Genomic DNA, 19,179 nt, shown 5'->3' with positions numbered 1-19,179 from the left:
CACACACACACACACACACACACACACACACACACACACACTCGCGTGCGTGCACGTACGATGAAAGCTGAGCTTTTTTCCACTGTGTAAGCAAATGAGTTAGCCTACCATGTTCTCAAAGATGCTGGCAGGAGGCATAAAGCTTCTGGTTTGGAAACAAAAGAGGGATCACCTCTATTTTACTGGAAACAAGGGCTGTCGGTGCTTACTGACCCGACAAAGGTACAGAAGTGGAAAAGAGCTGTGGAGCTTAGTCTTCCAACTTCCTGCTGGGGCTCCTTAGCATCACTTCCCAAAAAGCTACATGCATTAGGGTCCTTGACTCAGTGTGCTGGGGGATGCAGGGAAGACAAGCCTAGGAGGAGGCTTTGCCTCCCGGCCACTGTTCTTTGTCCCAGGAGGGCTGCAGAGGACATTTTAAACATTGTTTCACTTTAATTTTGAAATATTTGATCTGTCTAAGAATTTATGGTGAGGGGGACATTGAATTTTTCCCCAAAATTATTCTGGTATTAATTGTTGGAAATTACATCTGGTCGGTTACCATTCTCTCCTAACCTTCCTGAAACCTGTTGTTTGAAGTACAGTCTAAACTTATAAAAGTAGATTTCTGATAGGTTTACAAAGATTGCAGGGGCATTACCAGTACCAGGGACTCTATACCCTGTGCCTGGTGCAGTGAGACATCCCCTAATCCACTCCCATGGTAACAGTTTGAACCTCAGGGAAACACAGGCAGGGTCTGCTCTGAGGCAGCAGAAACTCCCCTGCAGCTGTCATGGAGGGCTTGAACTGCATTCTGAGAAGATTCCTTTCTATGAAAACATTTAACATGACGTAATAAAAACTTCAGGACTTATAACACAACTTAATAAAAACTTAAGGCGGGCCTCACTGGTAATGCATTGGCCTGGCATATAGGAGACCCTGGGTTCAATCTCTAAAAAAAATTAAATAAGAAAGCAAAATTTTAATTTTAAAACATCCTATCATTTGACATTATTATGTAATATGTAACTTATTGCTTCAGTTTTTGTTGCTACCATTGCTGTTTTTTGAGATAGTAACAGTATGCCAGGCTTCCTGGAACTCACTCTATAATCCAGGCTGGCCTTATTTATACTCATGGCAATCCTCTCGCCTCAGCCTCCCAAGTTATTTCCTTTTAACTAACTAATTATTAATTTCACATGTTTTTACATGTGCGTGGGGGCCCACATGTGGGTGGATTATCCACGCATATGGATGCCGGTGCCTACGGGGGCACTGAGACTAACATCAGGGATCCTCATTGGTTTCTCTGCCTTGTTCTTTGAGGCTCTGAGACTCCTGTCTCTACCTCCTAACACCAGACGGGACTCACAGGCAGGTCACTTTGCCCTGTGGGCACGTCAGTGGGTTCTGAGCTCATGGAACTGCAGTCTTGGGTACTTTCCCTGCTGAGTCACCGTCCCAACCTGTTACTGTTACTTCACTTCTAATAACCTTTTTTAAAAAAAAGCAAAACTATTTATGCGTATGTGTGTGAGTGCCTGCATGCACCTGTGGACTCTATGTGTGCTCCACAGAGGCTAGAAGAGGGCATCCCTGGAAATGGAGTTCCAAGTGGCTGTGAGTCTACATGTGGACACTGGGAACTGAACCTGGGTCCTCTAAAGACCAGAATGTGCTCTTAACTGCTGAATCATCTTCCCAGCCTCAATGCCGTTTCTTTTAAAATTACTTTTTTGGGGTTAGGGCTGTAGCTCACTTGGTGGAATGTTTGTCAAGTATGCCTGTTTGATACCCAGGACTGCATAAAGCCATGCGTGGTGGCACATGCCTATAACACTCCCAAAATGCGGGAGATGGGGCAGGAGAATCAGAAGTTTAAATTAAACAAACAGACAGACAGACAGACAGACAGACAGATAGATAGATAAATATTGATCCTATGTTTAAAATACTTTCAATTTTGGTATTTTTCTTTTTCCTTTTTTAAAGTTATTTTTTTTGTTTTTATTTTATATACATTGGTTTATGTCTGTGTGAAAGTGTCAGGTCCCCTGGAAATGGATGGAGTTATAGACAGTTGTGAGCTGCCATGTGAGTGCTGGGAATTGAACCCGGGTCCCCTGAACAACAGCCAGTGCTCTTAACTGCTGAGCCATCTCTCCAGCACCTATATTTTTCATTTAACCTAACTTTTTTTGTTTGTTTGTTTTTTAAGACAGGGTTTCTCTGTAGCTTTGGAGTCTGTCCTGGAACTAGTTCCTGTATATCAGGCTGGCTTTAAACTCAGAGAGATCCGCCTGCCTCTGCCTCCTGAGTGCTGGGATTAAAGATGTGTGCCACCACCACCTGACTTTACTTTTTTATACCATTTGGTTATATTATGGTTTGTTTGCTTGTCCATTTGTTTATTTTGCTTTGTTTTTTTTTTGAGACAGTGTTTCTCTGTGTAGCCCTGGCTGTCCTGAAACTAGCTCTGTAGACCAGGCTGGCCCGAATTCACAGAGATCCGCCTGCCTCTGCCTCCTGAGTGCTGGGATTAAAGGTGTGTGCCACTATTGCCGAGTATACTATGTTGTTTTAACCTTGTAAGCTATCACTGTCAAAACGGTAATTACATGCAAATCTTGTAATAACTGATGTTGTAAATGATTATAAAAACATGACCATGTTTTCTAGAATAAAAACAAGAACAACTACAGGGTAAATAGAGAACGCATTGTGAGTTAAGCAAATCTCTGTTTCCTTACTTAAACCTCAGACCTATCAGAGAACACCTAGACATGAAAAATTATCACAAAGTTCAAAAACCCTTGATATTGCCTGACTTTCAGACTTATAAAAGCTGTCCATTGATAGATATTTATATTGCCATGCAAACATGTTTGTTAAGTAAGAGGCTAGCACATTTTTATTAGCAGTTTGTAGTTTATGATTTTTCAATATTTAGATTTGTATATTAGGACCGCTGAGTGTTCCTTTGCCCAGAGCACAGCATACGCCAGGGCCTGTGGTACAGAGGGAAGGAGAGAGGTGTGTGTGCGAGTCCTTTATGCTGCAAAGGGAAAATGAGCAAGTGTTCATGGGTTCCTGATGAAGGGGAAGCTGAAGAGATGGCACGGGGCCCAGAGAGCAGATCTCAGAGAAGAATGAAGTGATCCGATTTACAATTTCTTTAGGACACCTTACAGGGATTCCGTAAGGCAGATGATGGCACTGCCCTCACTTTGGGGGGTGGGGGTGGGGAGTTGGGGGAGGAGGGGAGACTGAGTTTCAAGGATGTCCAACTTGATGGTGATCTGGCCCTAGAACCACCTAGCAAGCCCAGCAGTTTTGCCACCCACATGGAGTCGGCCCCAGGTCAGGTTCTCCACAGCAAGCTCTCTCTGGCCATGGCCAGCCTGCCCAGGGACAGGAAGCAGGCTCCAAGTCGCAGGGAATGTAGCACTCCCACTTTTGTCTGCTGCACTAGGTGCCCCAGCAGCTCCAAGGTGAGGACACAATGGGGAACTGTGTCCTGGGTCACCCGCACTGCCTTTTTACAAGGGTTTGGGGATCTCTTCCTTATAGACCACTTCATAGCTGCCCAGCACCTGCCCTGGCCTTCAATCCCAGAACCAGCTCTGGGAGGGGGGGGCATGGTTTTCTCTGAAACATATGGACGGGTCGGTTACAGGTTGGTGCTGGGGTGGGAAGGAGAGTGATGTGTAGATGTGAGTGGAGAGGCAGTTAGTTCCCTGTTCACAACTGAAAACTGAGGTACCAGAAAGCAGGTGCTTGCTTACGGCTGCCCAGGGATGCCAGGAGAGCCCTGGATGGCTTGACCCTGCTCTAAGGTGCAGGGATCTGAAGATCGGGCCAACAACGACCTGGAGGCTTCCTCAGTAAGACCTGGCATTGCTGACCTCTCCTTCCCTTACATTCCTCTTTCCTCTGACCTGGTGGTGTGCTCATGTCTGACATCCTCCTTTACCTGTGCACATGCACCCCCCTTTTTCTGCTGTCCATGCCTATCTCTATGTTCGCTGTGCTCCAGGTTGGACACTAGATACCCTAGAGGCCACACCAGACTTGAGCCCTCCCTAGGAGAGCCCTTAGTGTGATGATGGAGTTGAAGGGACTAACTTCAGTCAAGGAGGGCTTCCTGGAGGTGGGGACCTAAGCTGAAGCTTTGACTTTGACAGAGTGTCTCCTCCCCAGGCCACTGGCCGTCCTTTGAGTCTTTCTTTCCCTTGAATGGCTGTCAGGTTCCAGGAAGTGTCCCCTGTCTCTGCGTTGCTGGTTCCAGGAACCACAGCTCCTGGCAGCATTTGCCTGGCATCTTTCTTAGAGCCTACTTAGGTTTCTAGAATCTGAGGACAGGGAGAGTTGGAGGTGGAGAACGGAAAGAGATAGATGACTCTTGACAGAGAAGACCCTCATGAACTAGACATTGGGAGGTGGCCCTAGACTGTCAGACAGGAGGGGATAAACACACTAAGGTTGGGCCTAGGCGGTCAATGAAGTGAAATGCCCTATCTCCTGGTCTGCCATGTGCCCAGGCTTTGGAGTTCTCCCTACACAAAAGGAAAATGATTTTCTGGGGAGGGGGGGTCCATCACTTCCTCCAGTTTTCCATACTCCATTTGACATCCCACTAAACTGGTCCCTAGCATTCTGTCCTACAAGGAATTGGCCCTCAGAGGAGGCCTTCATCAGAAAACATCCAGAGAGGGGCAGGCCAGGGGACAGTATGGCAAGTTCTCAACAGTGAAGGGGATGGGAGCAGGACTTTCAAGGGCCTGGAAAGAACATGACACCTTCACTATGAATCTTTTTATAATGTCTCTTTGCCTTCTTGGAACTGAGTAAGTCACCCCCCTCCAAGTCCCCCAGCAAGTTGGGTGGCTGACTGGGGTCAGGGAGAGACAGGCCCTGATGGGTGTGCAGAGGCAGTCCAAATTCCCTCAAGGTCAGTTGGGCCTCTCCTCTGGGTGTCTTCCACCCACTCCACCTCTGAGCTGGCACCGGGCCTGCCCATTCGCCTGGGACCTGCCTGAGCACATTGAGCAACCAGTTCCTGAGAAGCGTGGAAAGCTGTTTGGTTTAAAATTAACTCCCCCGCGCACCCTCCTGCCCGCCCTCCTCAGAGTTCTTGGAAGAGGCGCTCTGCTCTTCCTGGGAAGAGGCCTCTAGCCACAGCTGCTATGGTTCTGGCGAAAACACCTCACCCAGGGTGGGGGCGGAGCTGCCCACACGGTGCCTTTTCTGCCCTTCACAGGTAAACGGCTGAGACCCAGGAGAGAAACTGGGGACAATCAAGTTGCTGGAAAGAGGGTGCCGGTGTCCCCAAAGCCCACATCTCTCAACCCTGATACTGACTGGCCGACTCCAAGTGAAAAGGTACAGGACTATGCAGACCCAGCCTGGGCACCTTTTGGGTAGGTCACAGAGCAAATGGATCCCACAGACAATAAACCCAGAATTTTGGCCTGTGATGGGAATGTGTATCTCATGAAATTAAAAACAGCCTAGTTAAGAGCCACCCAGCTTCACCTGTTAATGCTGAGACTACCCTCTCAATGCCAGACTGATGATGGCAAGGTCCCAGGGGTGCAGACACCCAAGCGCCAGGGTTAACAGTACACCCTCCCAGGAGGTTTCTTCCTGCGCCCCCCCCCCAACCCCATCTTTTCAGGCTACCACGGGAACCATTTCTGTCTGGATAGGACTTCATGTGTCTGAGCTTTGAGGAAATGTTTCCCGAGGACCTCTCTCTTCTGTGGCTCTTCCTACCAAACTGTCCCCTGAAAGGAGCTGAGGAAAACAAAGGAATGTTGGCCAAAGGGAAAGGTCAGCACACATGTGAGCACACACGCTCACACACACGCATGAATGCACACACTGATGTGCTCAGTGGGAAGGGCAAATGCTTCTTGGGGGAGGCTGAGAGCTGAGAGGCACTTAGAACATAGCCTTGGCCTAACACAGGCTGGAAGTGAACTCTGGATCTCTGGTAGAAAGAGCCCACGTCTGGTGACAGGAAGTATCTGGTCTGGTTTATTGGTGCTAGGGCTGGGGAAAGTCCCCAGAGCAAGGTTCTGACTCTGGCCCTGGAAAGCATGTGTTAAATGCCATGCCCCCTTCAACTGTACCATCGGGATATCTCTGGGGACAGTCAGTTCCTGTGTGGGTGGAACACTTCTGGAGGGCTTGTAGTAGCCCCAAGTCTTCCCTGCCTTCAGAGGCTACTTGCTGTGCCCTGGACTCTGCTTGCTTTGACCAGGCCTGGGTCATGGAAACCATTGTCTTTCCACTGAGCGGGCAGCTTTTGGCCTCCTTCTGCACTCAGCCTGCAGCATCTCCCGCCCAGAGATTAGTATCGGCTTCCATGTGCTTGGCTTTTCCCCAAAGTCGGGCCCAGTCACTCTCCACTTACCCTCTGGTCTGCTGTCTGGCCAGAATTAACCCCCCAGGGACCTCCTCTAGCTTGTGTCCCAGACAAGGATCCCAATCCAGCTGCCCTGCAGTGACCACTGGGGTGCCCCTTAGTTGGCTGGCTGTACTTCCCCACTGAGCAAGAGAGGGGTGGGGAGGCCAAGTGTCAGCCTGCTCCAGATTAAAACTGGTCTAACAGGTCGTTGTGAAAAGGGCTGCTCTGGCCTGCCCAGGCTCCTTTGTAAAGGAGGAAATCCTCAGCGACCAGAAGCCTGAGACGCAGACCCTTGGTGCTGGATAGCACTTGATTTCAGGCCCCTGGCCCTTCACTTCACCACGGACACCTAGGGTAGGAGGGTTTCCATCTGGGAGTGAAGATCATGGCTTCAACTCCATTCTAGCAGGATCTGCAGCAAGTTAAATGCTGAACTTAGGTTCAGGGGCCCATGGGACCAAGGGAATGCTGGGTGACTCAGTAATCTTGAATGAAACGTCTTAGCCAGTTAGATCTGCTGACAAGAAATACCTGGGTGGCTTTGGTACCTGCCCTCAACCATTCCAGAGGCACTGAGTCTAGAGAAGGACTCCACATAGGCCGGCTCTCCAAACCCATCTTCCTCTGCCAGGGCAGAATCTTCTTGGGCCTAGCTCCAGCACTGCCCCCCCACGCCTCCGGCCAAGCCCTGCTGAAAGTCTTTACTCTTCAGAGATCAAGGCTTTGGCAGGCGAGTCTTCAGAGACGGGTAGAGTAGTAGTTACACGAATAAGGCCTAGGGTCAAGGCTTATGACCCTGAGCTAGCCGTATTTCTCTCTAAGCTAGCGGTCCCCAACCTTCCTAAAGCAGCGACCCTTCATACAGTTCCTCACATCGTGATGACCCCCAACCATACAATTATGTTCACTGCTACTTTATAACTGTAACCCGCTACTGTTACGAATCATAGCGTAAATATCTGTGTTTTCTGATGATCTTAGGCGACCCCTGTGAAAGGGTCGCAACTCACTGGTTGAGAACCGCTGCTCTAAGCCGTACTCCTTCATCTGGAAATAGGGACAACCTCAGAGTGTGCAGGGCTAGAGTGAGGATTCATGGGGATGCCGGGAGTCGGTGGCGCACGCCTTTAATCCCAGCAGAGGCAGAGGCAGGCGGATCTCTGTGAGTTTGAGGCCAGTCTGGTCTACAAGAGCTAGTTCCAGGATAGGCTTCAAAGCTAACAGAGAAACCCTGTCTCAAAAAACCAAAAAAAAGGGGGGGGGGAAATGAGCCACATCCAAAGTTGCCACCCTTGCCTCCTCTGGTTTCCTATGGCATTCCCTGTGAATCTTCTCACTGGCCATCATGGAGCCATCCCCCTAGAGTCCTTTAGAAACAAGCATCAGAGCTCAATTCAGCCTGTTAGACTCTGAGGCGATCCGCCAGCTAGAATAAATTCAGTCATGGCCCCTTTGTCCTTCCTACTCCATCCTGGATTCTAGGCTTGTTTCTGCCTTAAAGCCATTGCACTGATTGTTCCCAGGATCTGGCACAGCCCTTACCCATGACATCTACAGGACCGCCCCCTGCTCTTCACTCTAGTAGCCAGGTTCACTGCCGTGCTACTCAGATGTGACCCAGGCCCCCTTTGCTGTGGGGTGATCCCATGCCTAAGGCCATTCTCTGCCCTCACCTCCTGCCGTGTCTTTCTTCACCCACTCAAAACTTGCCAATTTGTTCCTTGTTTACAGCCTCTCTTGCACTTCTGACAAGCCCCATGAGGATGGAGGCCTTGTCTGTCATGTTCCCTGCTCTGTCCCTGGGGCCTTGATGGAGGCTGGCTCAGTGACCAAAGAGCATATGTGAAGGGACCCAATCAGTAAAGGGTTACTATTTGGATATTGTGCAGGGTCCAGCATGCCCACCTCATGGTTCACCCTTCCCCCCTAGCTAGTGCCAACGGGGTTGCCCTTTAGAGTAACCCAGGACCATCCAGGGGTGATGGCACTGGCCAGCTGCTTTTCCCTTTCTGTTAGGCTTGGGCCATTGACTTGGGTCGGGGGTCCAATGACATGTTTTCTGCTGTCTCTATGCCCAGGCAGGCATTGCTATTCCTCTCATATAAAGACTGAAATGTCAGTCACTGGCAGCCCCTTCTCAGGAAAGAGGTAGACTCTGGCTTGTGGTGAGCCAGGCATGGTCCATTGCCAGGACCACTCCAGTGCTTTCAGCGGGCAGAGGCAGGTGGAGAGAAACCACTGTTCAGGCTGCCACCCGGTTGCCCAGTCTCATCTCACAGAGCTGCGGGGGCAGAGGCGCAGTTCGTTGAGTGTTGTTCTGTCCTGAACTCTCTGCGTGGCCTCAGCCAGCCCCTGCTCCTGGTATTTGAATCCGGAGTAGCATTTGGACCCCACTTCCAGGAAGTACGGAGTCCTCACGCAGACTTGCACCTGGCAGGCACTGTTAGGCAGTCCCTACTGGGAAGAATGGGGTTCTCTCTGCTTCCTCTTGTTATAGCAGCCGAATGTCCAAGTTGCAGCACCAGACGTGGAAAACCTAACTCTGGTCCCCATGTGCCCACTACTTTCCCACTAGATGACTCAGATCTGGGGGGTGGAGGGCAACAGGGTTTACCCCACACATTTTGGGAATGAAAAAGAGGTTGAGATCAAAGTTGAAGAAAAGACGCTACCAGGGCCATGGTGACACTTGGAAGAGGTGCACTGTTGGCCCCCACAGTCAGCAAAAGTTTTATCAGCTCCCACCAGCAACAGAGAAGGTGTCAGACCAAAGAGATGGACTTGGGAACTACTCCCGGCTTTTAAATATCGTCCCTCCTTCATCTACCTCTTGTTCATTCTAGTCCAATGTCATTCCTTTAAAAAGTATTATTTCTTATGTGTGTGTTTCTGGGTGTGTCTATCGGTGCACAGAGGCCAGAAGACAGCATCAGCCCCACTGGAGCTGGAAGCTCTGGGCCTTTGAAAGAGTAGTGAACATTCTTGACCCCTGAGCCATCTTCCCAGCCCCCGCAATGCCATTCCTCTTCTTTGTCATGACTGTCTTCTTGTCCTCAGTCCTGGGCCTCCCTGATTGTTTTTTCCTTTTCGTCTTCTATATCAAAATGCTGTTTCTCATAGCTTTCTGCTCACGATCCACCATTCCTGGCCTCTAGTAATTTGCAACTCTTAATGGTCTCTGGACTAAGAACACATCCCAAATTGTTTCCAAAATAAGGCTTAGAGGGCCATGAGCATAGCTGAGAGCTTTCCTGGGAGGCCCGCACACACCAGAGAAAAGATCAGGCATAGCAGGACCCCAGCAGTGTAAGTATTCCCAAGTCAGACCACCAACCCTGGACAGTGTCTCCACCTTAATTATATTTCTGATGTACAAGATCTTGACTCAGAGGAGAGGGTCCTCTCACCCCAAACAGCCTGAGCAAGAATTCTGACACCCCTCCCCCAGACCAGACTCTACCAGCTCATGGGTCACTATCTGTGTTAGCTGATCTGCTCCATGCCTGGGAGGCGCTCTCTCAAGGCATCACGTCAGGGATCCATACCAGGGATCCATACCTCGTGCCTTTGTTTCCACTCTGCTTTCTCCTTGCAAGGACTGGCGGCCTGAGCTCTGTGACTCCTTCTCAAGTTACCCCCTCCCTCCGTGCCTACTTACACACTGAATGGGATACTTCCTCTTCATACACCTCTTGGACTTGGAGCTCTTCTGCAACCCACTTCCCACACAGCCAGCAGGGCCGTGGATAGCACCCTAGAAGGCTTGCCGGCAGAACTTCACCTCCTGTCTCTCATTTCCCAAGGGGAACAAGAAAGGCAGCTCCCTGTTACCTGCACCCCCAGGCCCCTGGCAGAGACCGCTCAGTCCTATAAGGTTCTGAGCTTCGGCTTTTCCTGATGTGGAACTGGATCGCAATAACAGGAAGAAAGAGAGACAAACTACCAGCTACACCAGATGACCCGCGGAAGGCTTCGTAAATGGAAGGCATAATTTTATTATCGTTACAGAAAAATCAGTGGAAGAGAAACTACCAAACTGGTTTTTGTGCTATAATAATTGTTTTATAAAGTCTCGTTAGGTATGCATTTCTCCCTCTCTCACATGCAGGCAATTTCCTGGACAGGAAGCAGACACAGAAGAGCTGCAGCAGCAGCCCTAGCCAGCATCCTCTTCCTGACCCAGAGCGTGCCCTCCGCAGGGGCTGCACCACAGAGAAGCCAGCTCCGTGAAGCCATGGCATTGCCCCAGAGGAGATGAGTGTGAGCTCTGTATTTCTGGCTCCCATTTGTATGGTTACCCAGCCTCCTGGAGAGGCTAGGGGAAAAAGGGAGTGGGCACATTCATATGCAGGTGGTCAGGGCCAGGGCATTCAGGACTACTTTGGGCCCAATGTCTTGTCTGGGGATGGGGGTCTCCACAGGGAAGAACCAGGGCTGGGGATCTTTGGCTGACTCAGGCCTTAGGGCAGAGAAATGGGATGGCTCACGCCATTAATCCACCCCCAATCCCATAAGGAAAATAAATAAAATAAATACTGTTTAACTGTGTAGCCCCCCTCCCCACCAGCCTGGCCTACTTCCCCACCAGGGGCTGGCACCATCAACCTCAGTTCCTCTGGCTGATACTCTCCCAGAAACCGACTGGCTACTCTCCAGATGGGTAGGGGGCCTGCCCTACCCAGCAGATGGAGAAACCAGGGCTGGGAGAATATACAGAGTTCAGGTGGTTAGGGCACGCCAGTGAATGGAGGCCTGGGTTCAGCCTCCAGGGTGAGATGAGGTCCTGCCTGTCTCTCTCTGCTCTGACACATGGCTCACCACAAACAGCCACATGGGAACTGGAGGCACTGACCTCAGAGTTGTGCGACAACCCTTCTTCCACCTGCCTTGTTCTTGCTGGCACGTTCTGATCCAGCTCTATGTATGCAGGCACCAGGGGGACCGAAGAAGGGACAGCAGGAACCCAGTCCAGCTGGGGCTTGTGTCCCCTCCAGGCTATAACGATGTGAGGCAGAGCAGGGTGCCGGGCCCCATCAGAGTTGGAAGGGGTACTGTCGGAGGTAGTCGGCCATGCGCCGGGGCAGTGGTAGGCAGTCCACGTCGGCCACCAGACGGTTGATGACGAGGCGACACAGATGTTGTAAGCTACGGGCACTGCTTCTGCGCACAAAGGGCTGCACCAGTTTTAGATGCACAGCGGTAGCCGTGGGGAGGGGCAGGGTTGAGTCACCAGGTGCATCTTGTTTAGGTGCAGGCAGGGCTGGGGTGGGAACGGGATCCGGGCTGTCACTCCGGGTGTCAGCAGCACAGGAGGCCACATAGTGCTGCACAAGGCTGACCACATCTGGGAAGGCCAAGATTCGAGGTCTGGACAAGCAGTTGGAGTCCAGTCGGAAGCTGGAATCAGCATACTCGATGCGTACATTGGTGGGGCCACGGGTAGTTTTGACAGACAGCGTGAACAGGTAGCTGGGATGGGTACTATCTCGTACTAGGAATGTACCCTCTGGCATCTTCTGTAGGTGTTGTCGGGCCTCGCTGGCCGTAATGGAACCCCAATACCATCCTAGACAAGCAGAGAGGAGGCCAAGGGACTGATCAGAAATTACCTAAAGGTACCAATCCAGGGTAGGCCAAGGTGGAGAGTCCCTTCACAGTTCCCTGGACAGGGATGTAGTTCTCCCATCAGACTTAGGGGCAGGGCCTTCCCAGATCAGAGTCAAAATCCCAAGAGCTTAGTTCCTCCATCAACTTCCCAGAACAAGGTTTGTCTTTCCCCTGAGACTTACCAGATTCCCGAAGGTAGGAAAACGTCTTGGCTATACACAGCAAGTCCTCCTCAGGGTCTAGCACCTTTGGTTCGCTCTCTGACTGGACAGGAGTCTCCTCTGCCACCTCCTCTGGGAATGCCCCAGTGGGCAAGGGCTGCATGGCTGACCCAGGCAGCTCCAGAGACTGGGCCCACAGAGGCCGCTGCCCAATTCTCTCCACAGCCAGCAAAGGACAAGATCTAAAGTGGGAAGACAGGTGACAGAGGTCTCACATAGTCTTCATTTAAAAAAAAATCCTTTGATTGCTTCCACCAAATATATAGATTTAAAACAAACAAAAAACAAAGAACAGGGTCTCACTATGTAGCTCTGGTTGGCCTGGAACTTGTTATATAGACCAGGATGCCCTCACATTCACAGAGATCCACCTGCTTCTGACTCCCAAATGCTGGGATTAAAGGGGTGCGCTACCACATCCAGCTCATGTATACAGGTCTTTCCTTCTTGTCTTTTGGGGTGCTGGGAATCGACCTCAGAGGCTTACACATGTTCCATGTTCCACCACTGAACTATACCCATAACCCTGGTTTCCTAGACCCCACTCTTCTGCATTTACTGCATACAAACTAACCCTCATCTGGTATCACCAAAATCACAGGCCACTCCCCATGAGCATTTTCAGCCTTCCTACCACAAGAAGGGGGGCTCTGTCCAAGCAAAAGCTATCTCCCAGTTGAGCTTTGACTGAGGTAGCCAGTCAATACCACTGTATCTCGCGGAGTCACAGGACAAAGGAGGGTGGGATCCTCAGGGAATCTGGAGATTACAGGAGAAAGCCTAAGGTTACACGGTAGCTTCCTGTCAAGGGAAGTATCTGTTAGGGGGACCCCAGTCCACACTGGCTAGGACTTCAAGACTTCAACAAGCTTTTACCCATACCTGCCAGATTCCCGTCTTGGGCTCTGCTCCTCGCAGGCGAGGAGAGACAGTGGCCTCTAAAGGCACTGAAGGCTCTCATCTCTCATAAATACGAGCACCCACCAAAGGACAGAACACTCAACCTACATTCCAGACTCCACCCTGTCGAGTCAGCCCTGCTATGCTGTGTGGTTTTGTGTACAGTTTGCTCTAGTTTCGGCTGTCTTTTCCCCTCCTTCCAGATGAGCATCTACTTGCCCTGAGGGGTTTGGCCATTTAGAGAGCTGGGGTTAGGGGAACTAAAATGACTGAAATTCAAGGGAAGCCCACCCGGGGGGCGATCCAGGGGCTCTGCTTCCTGAGGAAGGAATGTTGGCTTTCTCTTATTTCTAATAAGATATGTGCCCAGGCCTCAGTTCTGTGTCTAGGCCCCTGTTGCATCTTAGGACCTCAAGATAATGAAACCCTAGGCTCTGCCACACTTGCTGTGGGAAGGCCATCTGTATCGGGTATTGCTTGTAAACAAGGGGTGGTTAGGAGCTGGTGGCAATCAGCAGGGACAGAAGCCAAACCTGACAGTGTAAGTGGTGTTTAGAAGGTCATGGTCCTGTGACCACTCATGAGAAGGGGTGACTGGCTCTGCCTGCCAAGGGTTTTTCCACACTCAAGCAGTCTGAGTGTGCTGGGAGAGCTCTGGCGTCCCACTTAGGGAGCGAGAGGCAGAATTTTGAGGTGACCGGCTTGCTGTGGCTCATAGCCGATCCAGGCACCATCTGAGAGAATGTGGGCAGCTAGCCAGTCATTCCACAAGCTCTGTGGTAAGCATGGCCAGACAATGTAGTGAGGCCTCTTGCACAGTCCCATATGTGTGTGTAGTGGCACTTCTGGGCTTAGTATCGTGTCTAGGTGTAGAATGACTGTTCCTCCCCGCAGGTGGCTGGGGAGAGACTATATATCTAGGCATGGGAGTGTCTACCACTGTGTCATCGTGGTGGGGCCGAGGACTGGTGTGTTCCAAGAACCTGTGTGTGCATGTCTTGGAATCTAGCCATTAAGTCTGCCTGAGGACACATGCCAGTGAGATGAACCAAGCCCAGGGAGGTGAGATACACACACAAAATCTGTTAAAGATGTTGTTTCCCTAATACCCAACACTGTCCCTGAGGTTCCCAGGGGTCTTCAGTGAAGGCAAAGTCAAAGAGGCTGTGGGAACCAAGAATGGAGGAGGGGGCCATCTAAGAAGGAAGACAGGGTGTGGGTCTGCTGGGGAGTCCAAACTTCAGATCAAAGAATGAACAAACATGATAGGAACGTCCCGGCACCTCCATGTCTCTCCTGGAGACCCAGGACTGCTTAGAGCAAGGGCTCTTCAGCCCGGCCCCACCTTCCACTCTCCCTCACTTGGCACCATACCCATGTCAGTTAAAAAAGTTAAAAAACCACCACCAGACCACCACCCAGCTCTCCCTGACTTTGTAATACGCATGCATATGTATTCCCTTTCCTAGTGTTTCCTAAATTCCTGGCTGATAGATGACCTAAGGGGACCCTGAAACAGTAAACAGGTGTGCCAAGACCACTCAGCTGCGGCCAAGACTTTGTCTTATCAAAGTCCCACTGCCACTACAGTCCCATATTCCGCGCCTTTGGGAAACCTTGGAGAAGGCAGGCAAAAGTCTTTGTCACACTGAAACCTCGATCTGGGCTAAAAAGAGGTGTGTGGGGTGCTCCTAACGGTGTTGGTTATTAGCCTTGGGAGAGTCAAAGACAGGCTGGTTTCCCCAAGAGCCTAAACACTAACCTAGAACAGAGCAATGGACACCTGAACACAGAGGGATCTTAGGGCTGGTCACCGATAGATAGGAACGGGAAGGCTAGGTAAACTCTGGGTTAAAAAAAGGTCTAGACTGGTAAACTCCATTCCGAAGGACCTCTTATAGTTGTTGCCCCTGAGATCTCAGGAATGGGGGCTCCTCCCACAGCTCGCCGGCCTGTTTCCCTATCCTTACTACTAAGTGTGTGAGTGTGTGTGTGTGGGGGATCCTAGGCGTAGAACTCGAGGTCCTCTCGTACTTCATCACCTCCAGCCGGTCAAGCCCTCCCAAATCCTGCAGCTAGCTGGAGGCCTGTGATCTCCAGCGCTTCCCGCACGGGACATGGGCAGGGAGAGAGCTGCGCTTACCCCTGTACGCAAAGGACCATGTCCCAGAGGCAACGGCAGCTCGAGAGTCGGGGCTCGGCAGGACGGAAGCAGAAGGGAGCCAGTGGGTGTCGAGGGCGCGAAGGTCAAGGTCCCGGGGCGCACGGGCGACGAGCACGGACTGAAAGATTCTGGAGCTAGCAGGCTGGAAGGACGAGGGGGACGGGCTGGAAGGGCGGGGCGGGGCCAGGCGCCTCCTAATCTTTTGTCCGCTGTGTCCCAGCCCTTCCCGGAAGTCGCATCTTCCTAGAACCGCAGGTTTTGCCGTGGCCGGGAGGGGAACAGGGGCGCTGGCTTCTAAGGCTTTGGACTGCGAAAGGAAACACCTTTGACAGATTTCCAAGAACTTTCCAGGAAAACTGGGCGGGAGCCCCATGACTTGACCAATAGCAGAGCTGGAGGTGGAGCCGAGCATCTGGACGGACCAATTGAAGTGCGTCAACATTGGACTGACGTGACTGAGTGAGGCGGGACCTAGAGACCGGTAGAGAGAAGACTGGGTTGGGGACAAGTTAGAAAGAAGGGTGCGACTCTGGCAACTCGAAGCCAGATTGCCTTCGTTTACTCTGCTTCTTTGGGGATGGGTGCGCTTATCTCCCCGTGGAACTACAGCGCGGGGCAGGGTCTGGGCCGGTCCTCCTAGCTAGCCGTCCCTAGCTGATCGGACGTTGTGTTAGGACTCCCTATTGGGTCTCGCCTACAGCAGGACACTGTGTGTGGAGTTGCCGGGAGGTAGGTGGCGTGATGTGAGATCTGGAGAGAGACTTAGGGAGAGGCGCGGAGTGCATAAGGGGGCCTAAAAGGATTCAGGTTAATCTTTTGTATCAAATGAGTCCGTCCCACCCGTGCTTGATCTCTGAGTGTACCTCCAGTCATGGAAATTATCCCCCTGAGAGGTAAACGGAGACAATCAGCTCCCAGATAGCTCCAGTCTATGGCTTAGTGAGGCACAACCAAATGCTGGGAGAACAGAGTTCAAACAAAGATAGTTTGGGGATAGGAGCAAAGAGGTAGGGGACAGAACAGTGACACTGCTCTCTTGTAAAACAAGAGAACTTGCTATGTTTATTCCCATTAACTCACTAGAGAGAATTAAAAAGAGAGAGAGAGAAAAGAAAAAAAAGATCCAGACTGACCTGGAACTCAGTCGGTAGACCAGGCTATCCCCAAACTTCTGAGTACAGGCTTCCATTGTGGAATTACAGGCTAAGCCATCATGTCCAGTTTACCAAGGAGCATATTAAAGGACTGTAGGGTCTATTGAGAACCTCCTCCCAAACCTTGGTCCAGAATATGGGGAGATGAGATCTGGAGAGCCAGTAGCATCCACTACTTCTACACCCATCACGGTCCAGTACATTTGTCTCTTCCCTCCACACAAGTCACTCCACCCAGCTTCCTCAGAAAGGGTGGCTACAAGATCTTTGGCAGGGATGACAGGTTTCTGGCAGTGTGTAGAATCTTGAATAATAATGTCTGGGTTTTCCCCAGCACAGATAAGGCTCTGGGTGCTCCACCCAAGATAGGGAGCTGAAGATAAAACTCTGTGAAAGGGGAAGCGTACTGAGTGAGGATCAGAAATGACTCCAAGGAACCCAATTCTCTGTATCTGCCTTGAAGGGGAAGCTAGGCTTCAGGTTAACCCAATCAGGGCTTCCAGAGAAAGAAGCCAGTTTCTTGGAATATGGTGGGCGTGGAGCTGGGGTATCCTTAGAGCAGGGAATCCCTCCCTGGATGGCAGCTAACTCTTCAATAGGAGCTATCTATTGCCACATTGCTATGAAGATAAGGGGATTTCACAGGTGTCATGCAACCAAGCTGTAATTTTCCTTTTCAAAATGTGGTGTGTGTGTGTGTGTGTGTGTGTGTGTGTGTGTTCATGTTTTCAAGTGCCATGGCACTCACGTGAAGTCAGAGGGAGGACACAGCCATGTGAGTCCCAGGGTTCAAACTAAGTTGTCAGGCTTGGTGGCAATCATCTTGATGTGCTTGATGGGGGTCTGTTTCACTGGCCCCCAGAGCTGTGGTTTTGAACTTGGATCTTTTTGATGCACATGTCAAGTGCTCTACCCTAAGATGGTGTCCCTGTCAGTTCATTGTGACTACGGAACACGCACCGTGTGCTAGACACTCAGCAAATTCCAAGTTTCTTCTGCAGTCACAACTACCAAGATAATGCCATTTTTTATGTGAGGAAGCCAAGGCACAGGCTACAGTGTGCCTTTGGTTGTATGACTACCAAATAGTGGGTTGCAACCAAAGCCCTACAACCTTCCACAGACTTCTCTTCTAGGTGAAGGTAGCCTGCAAAGTCTTTGGCATCCTTCTCTGTCCTCACTCTAGTCTGTATCAGAGCACCTGGCTATCCCCTTGAAAGCATCTCCTATAGAGGCCAGGGATTAGAAACCCCAAGTGGTTTGGCTCCCCAATAGTTTTTTGTGGATTTGACAGTGTTATGTATCCACTTGTGTGCTGGGAACCGTGGCGGGGCCGAACGACAAACTGCCCACCTACTTGCTTCATTCAAGCTTTACGAGTAACTTTGGCCATTTCTTTATTACCTCTCCAGTCCCGGACTGCGCCCCTTGATCAGACCCCTCCCTGACTGCTGGGCCCACACTGCCACCTAGTGGCGCTCCTTCTTAAGACCTCACTAGCCAAATATCCAGAGGTCGTTATTTCTAGTGTATTCTGCCCCAGGCACTGTATGGATTTCGGTCGCTGCAGGACACTTTGCCTCCCCCCCCCGAAAAATCACAATATGGATGACAAGAATAAACATCAACATTCCCTCAATATCTGCTTCTATCCACTCACCATGAAGGTTTCCTTAAAAGGCAGCTGTGGTGGGGAGCAGGGACTGGCCTCCACCAGGCACTTACTGAATGGTCTATTGGTCACTGTAAGCTATTTCAAAGGTCCCAGTCTCTGTTACCTTGACCACACTATTACAAAGGGCTAAGTGGCAGAGTTTGCTGCTATGAAGCCAACCTGCCTACACCCATCCTATGTTTTGAATCTTTTTTTTTTAATTTTCGAGACAGGGTTTCTCTGTAGCTTTTTGGTTCCTGTCCTGGAACTAGCTCTTGTACACCAGGCTGGCCTCGGCCTCGAACTCACAGAGATCCGCCTGCCTCTGCCTCCCGAGTGCTGGGATTAAAGGCGTGCGCCACCACAGCCCGGCTTGTTTTGAATCTTTTTATCAGTGTGAACGGGACATGGTTCCGGGTGGCTGCAGCAGCACAAGCATCGAGAAGAAGCTACATAGTCTGATTTACCTGGGTTAAATGAACAGCTGGAAAACCTCCGTTTATGATTGATATGGTAAATCTGTGTTTATGTAATCATAGACATTTGCATTTAGATTTTATTAGTGTGCATATGTGTGTGCACGCACACACACGCACATAGTTAAACATGCCACACGGTGAGTGGAAAGTTAGAAGGCAACTTTGTGGAGTCTACTCTGTCCTTACATCTTTGCATAGGTCCTAGGGATCGGACCTAAGGCTGGGCTTATGTAGGAAGTACACACCCACTGAGCCATCTCACTAGCCCAGGAAGGGCATTTTTTTTTTATTAGACTACTTACTTTATATACTTCAGTGTATATACTCTGTAGCAAGCAAGTTTGACTTCTATGAAGATAAGTTTTAACAAAAATACAGCCTATGGTGGCTCACATCTGTAATTCTAAAACTTGCGAGGTTGAGGCAGGAAGCTCAGGAATTGAAGGTCATCCTTGTCTATTTAGTGAGTTTGAGGTCAGCTTGGGCTACACAAGACCGTGTCTCAAAAAAAAATTTAATTCTTTCTGAAATGCCCAGAGATGGGTTCATATGGTGGTGTTCTTGGTTCCCATCATTACTTAAAGGAAAGCTTAAACA

General features: G+C 50.5%; 1 protein-coding gene across 1 annotated transcript; it reads right to left on the bottom strand.

The window, feature by feature from the left end:
• Positions 1–10,269: 10,269 nt before the first annotated feature.
• Cish (cytokine inducible SH2 containing protein) lies at positions 10,270–15,573 on the bottom strand. Its single transcript, XM_005347840.3, has 3 exons — positions 15,275–15,573; positions 12,193–12,413; positions 10,270–11,969 (listed from the first exon to the last, which is right to left on the bottom strand). The coding sequence occupies exons 1-3, from the start codon at positions 15,292–15,294 to the stop codon at positions 11,437–11,439; spliced, it is 774 nt and encodes a 257-aa protein (XP_005347897.1). The 5' UTR covers positions 15,295–15,573; the 3' UTR covers positions 10,270–11,436.
• Positions 15,574–19,179: the final 3,606 nt, after the last annotated feature.

Source organism: Microtus ochrogaster, chromosome 5 (genome assembly GCF_000317375.1).
Source record: "Microtus ochrogaster isolate Prairie Vole_2 chromosome 5, MicOch1.0, whole genome shotgun sequence".
In the NCBI taxonomy this organism is placed as follows: Eukaryota; Metazoa; Chordata; class Mammalia; order Rodentia; family Cricetidae; genus Microtus; species Microtus ochrogaster.
This window is presented reverse-complemented; position numbering and strand designations above follow the sequence as displayed.

Bases quoted from the DNA above. Each gene is read 5' to 3' on its own strand.
- Cish (XM_005347840.3), bottom strand. From the start codon at position 15,294: ATGGTCCTTTGCGTACAGGG. The intron at 12,414-15,274 runs GTAAGCGCAGCT...TTCCCACTTTAG, and splicing joins ATGGTCCTTTGCGTACAGGG to ATCTTGTCCTTTGCTGGCTG. The intron at 11,970-12,192 runs GTAAGTCTCAGG...CTGCTTGTCTAG, and splicing joins TTCCTACCTTCGGGAATCTG to GATGGTATTGGGGTTCCATT.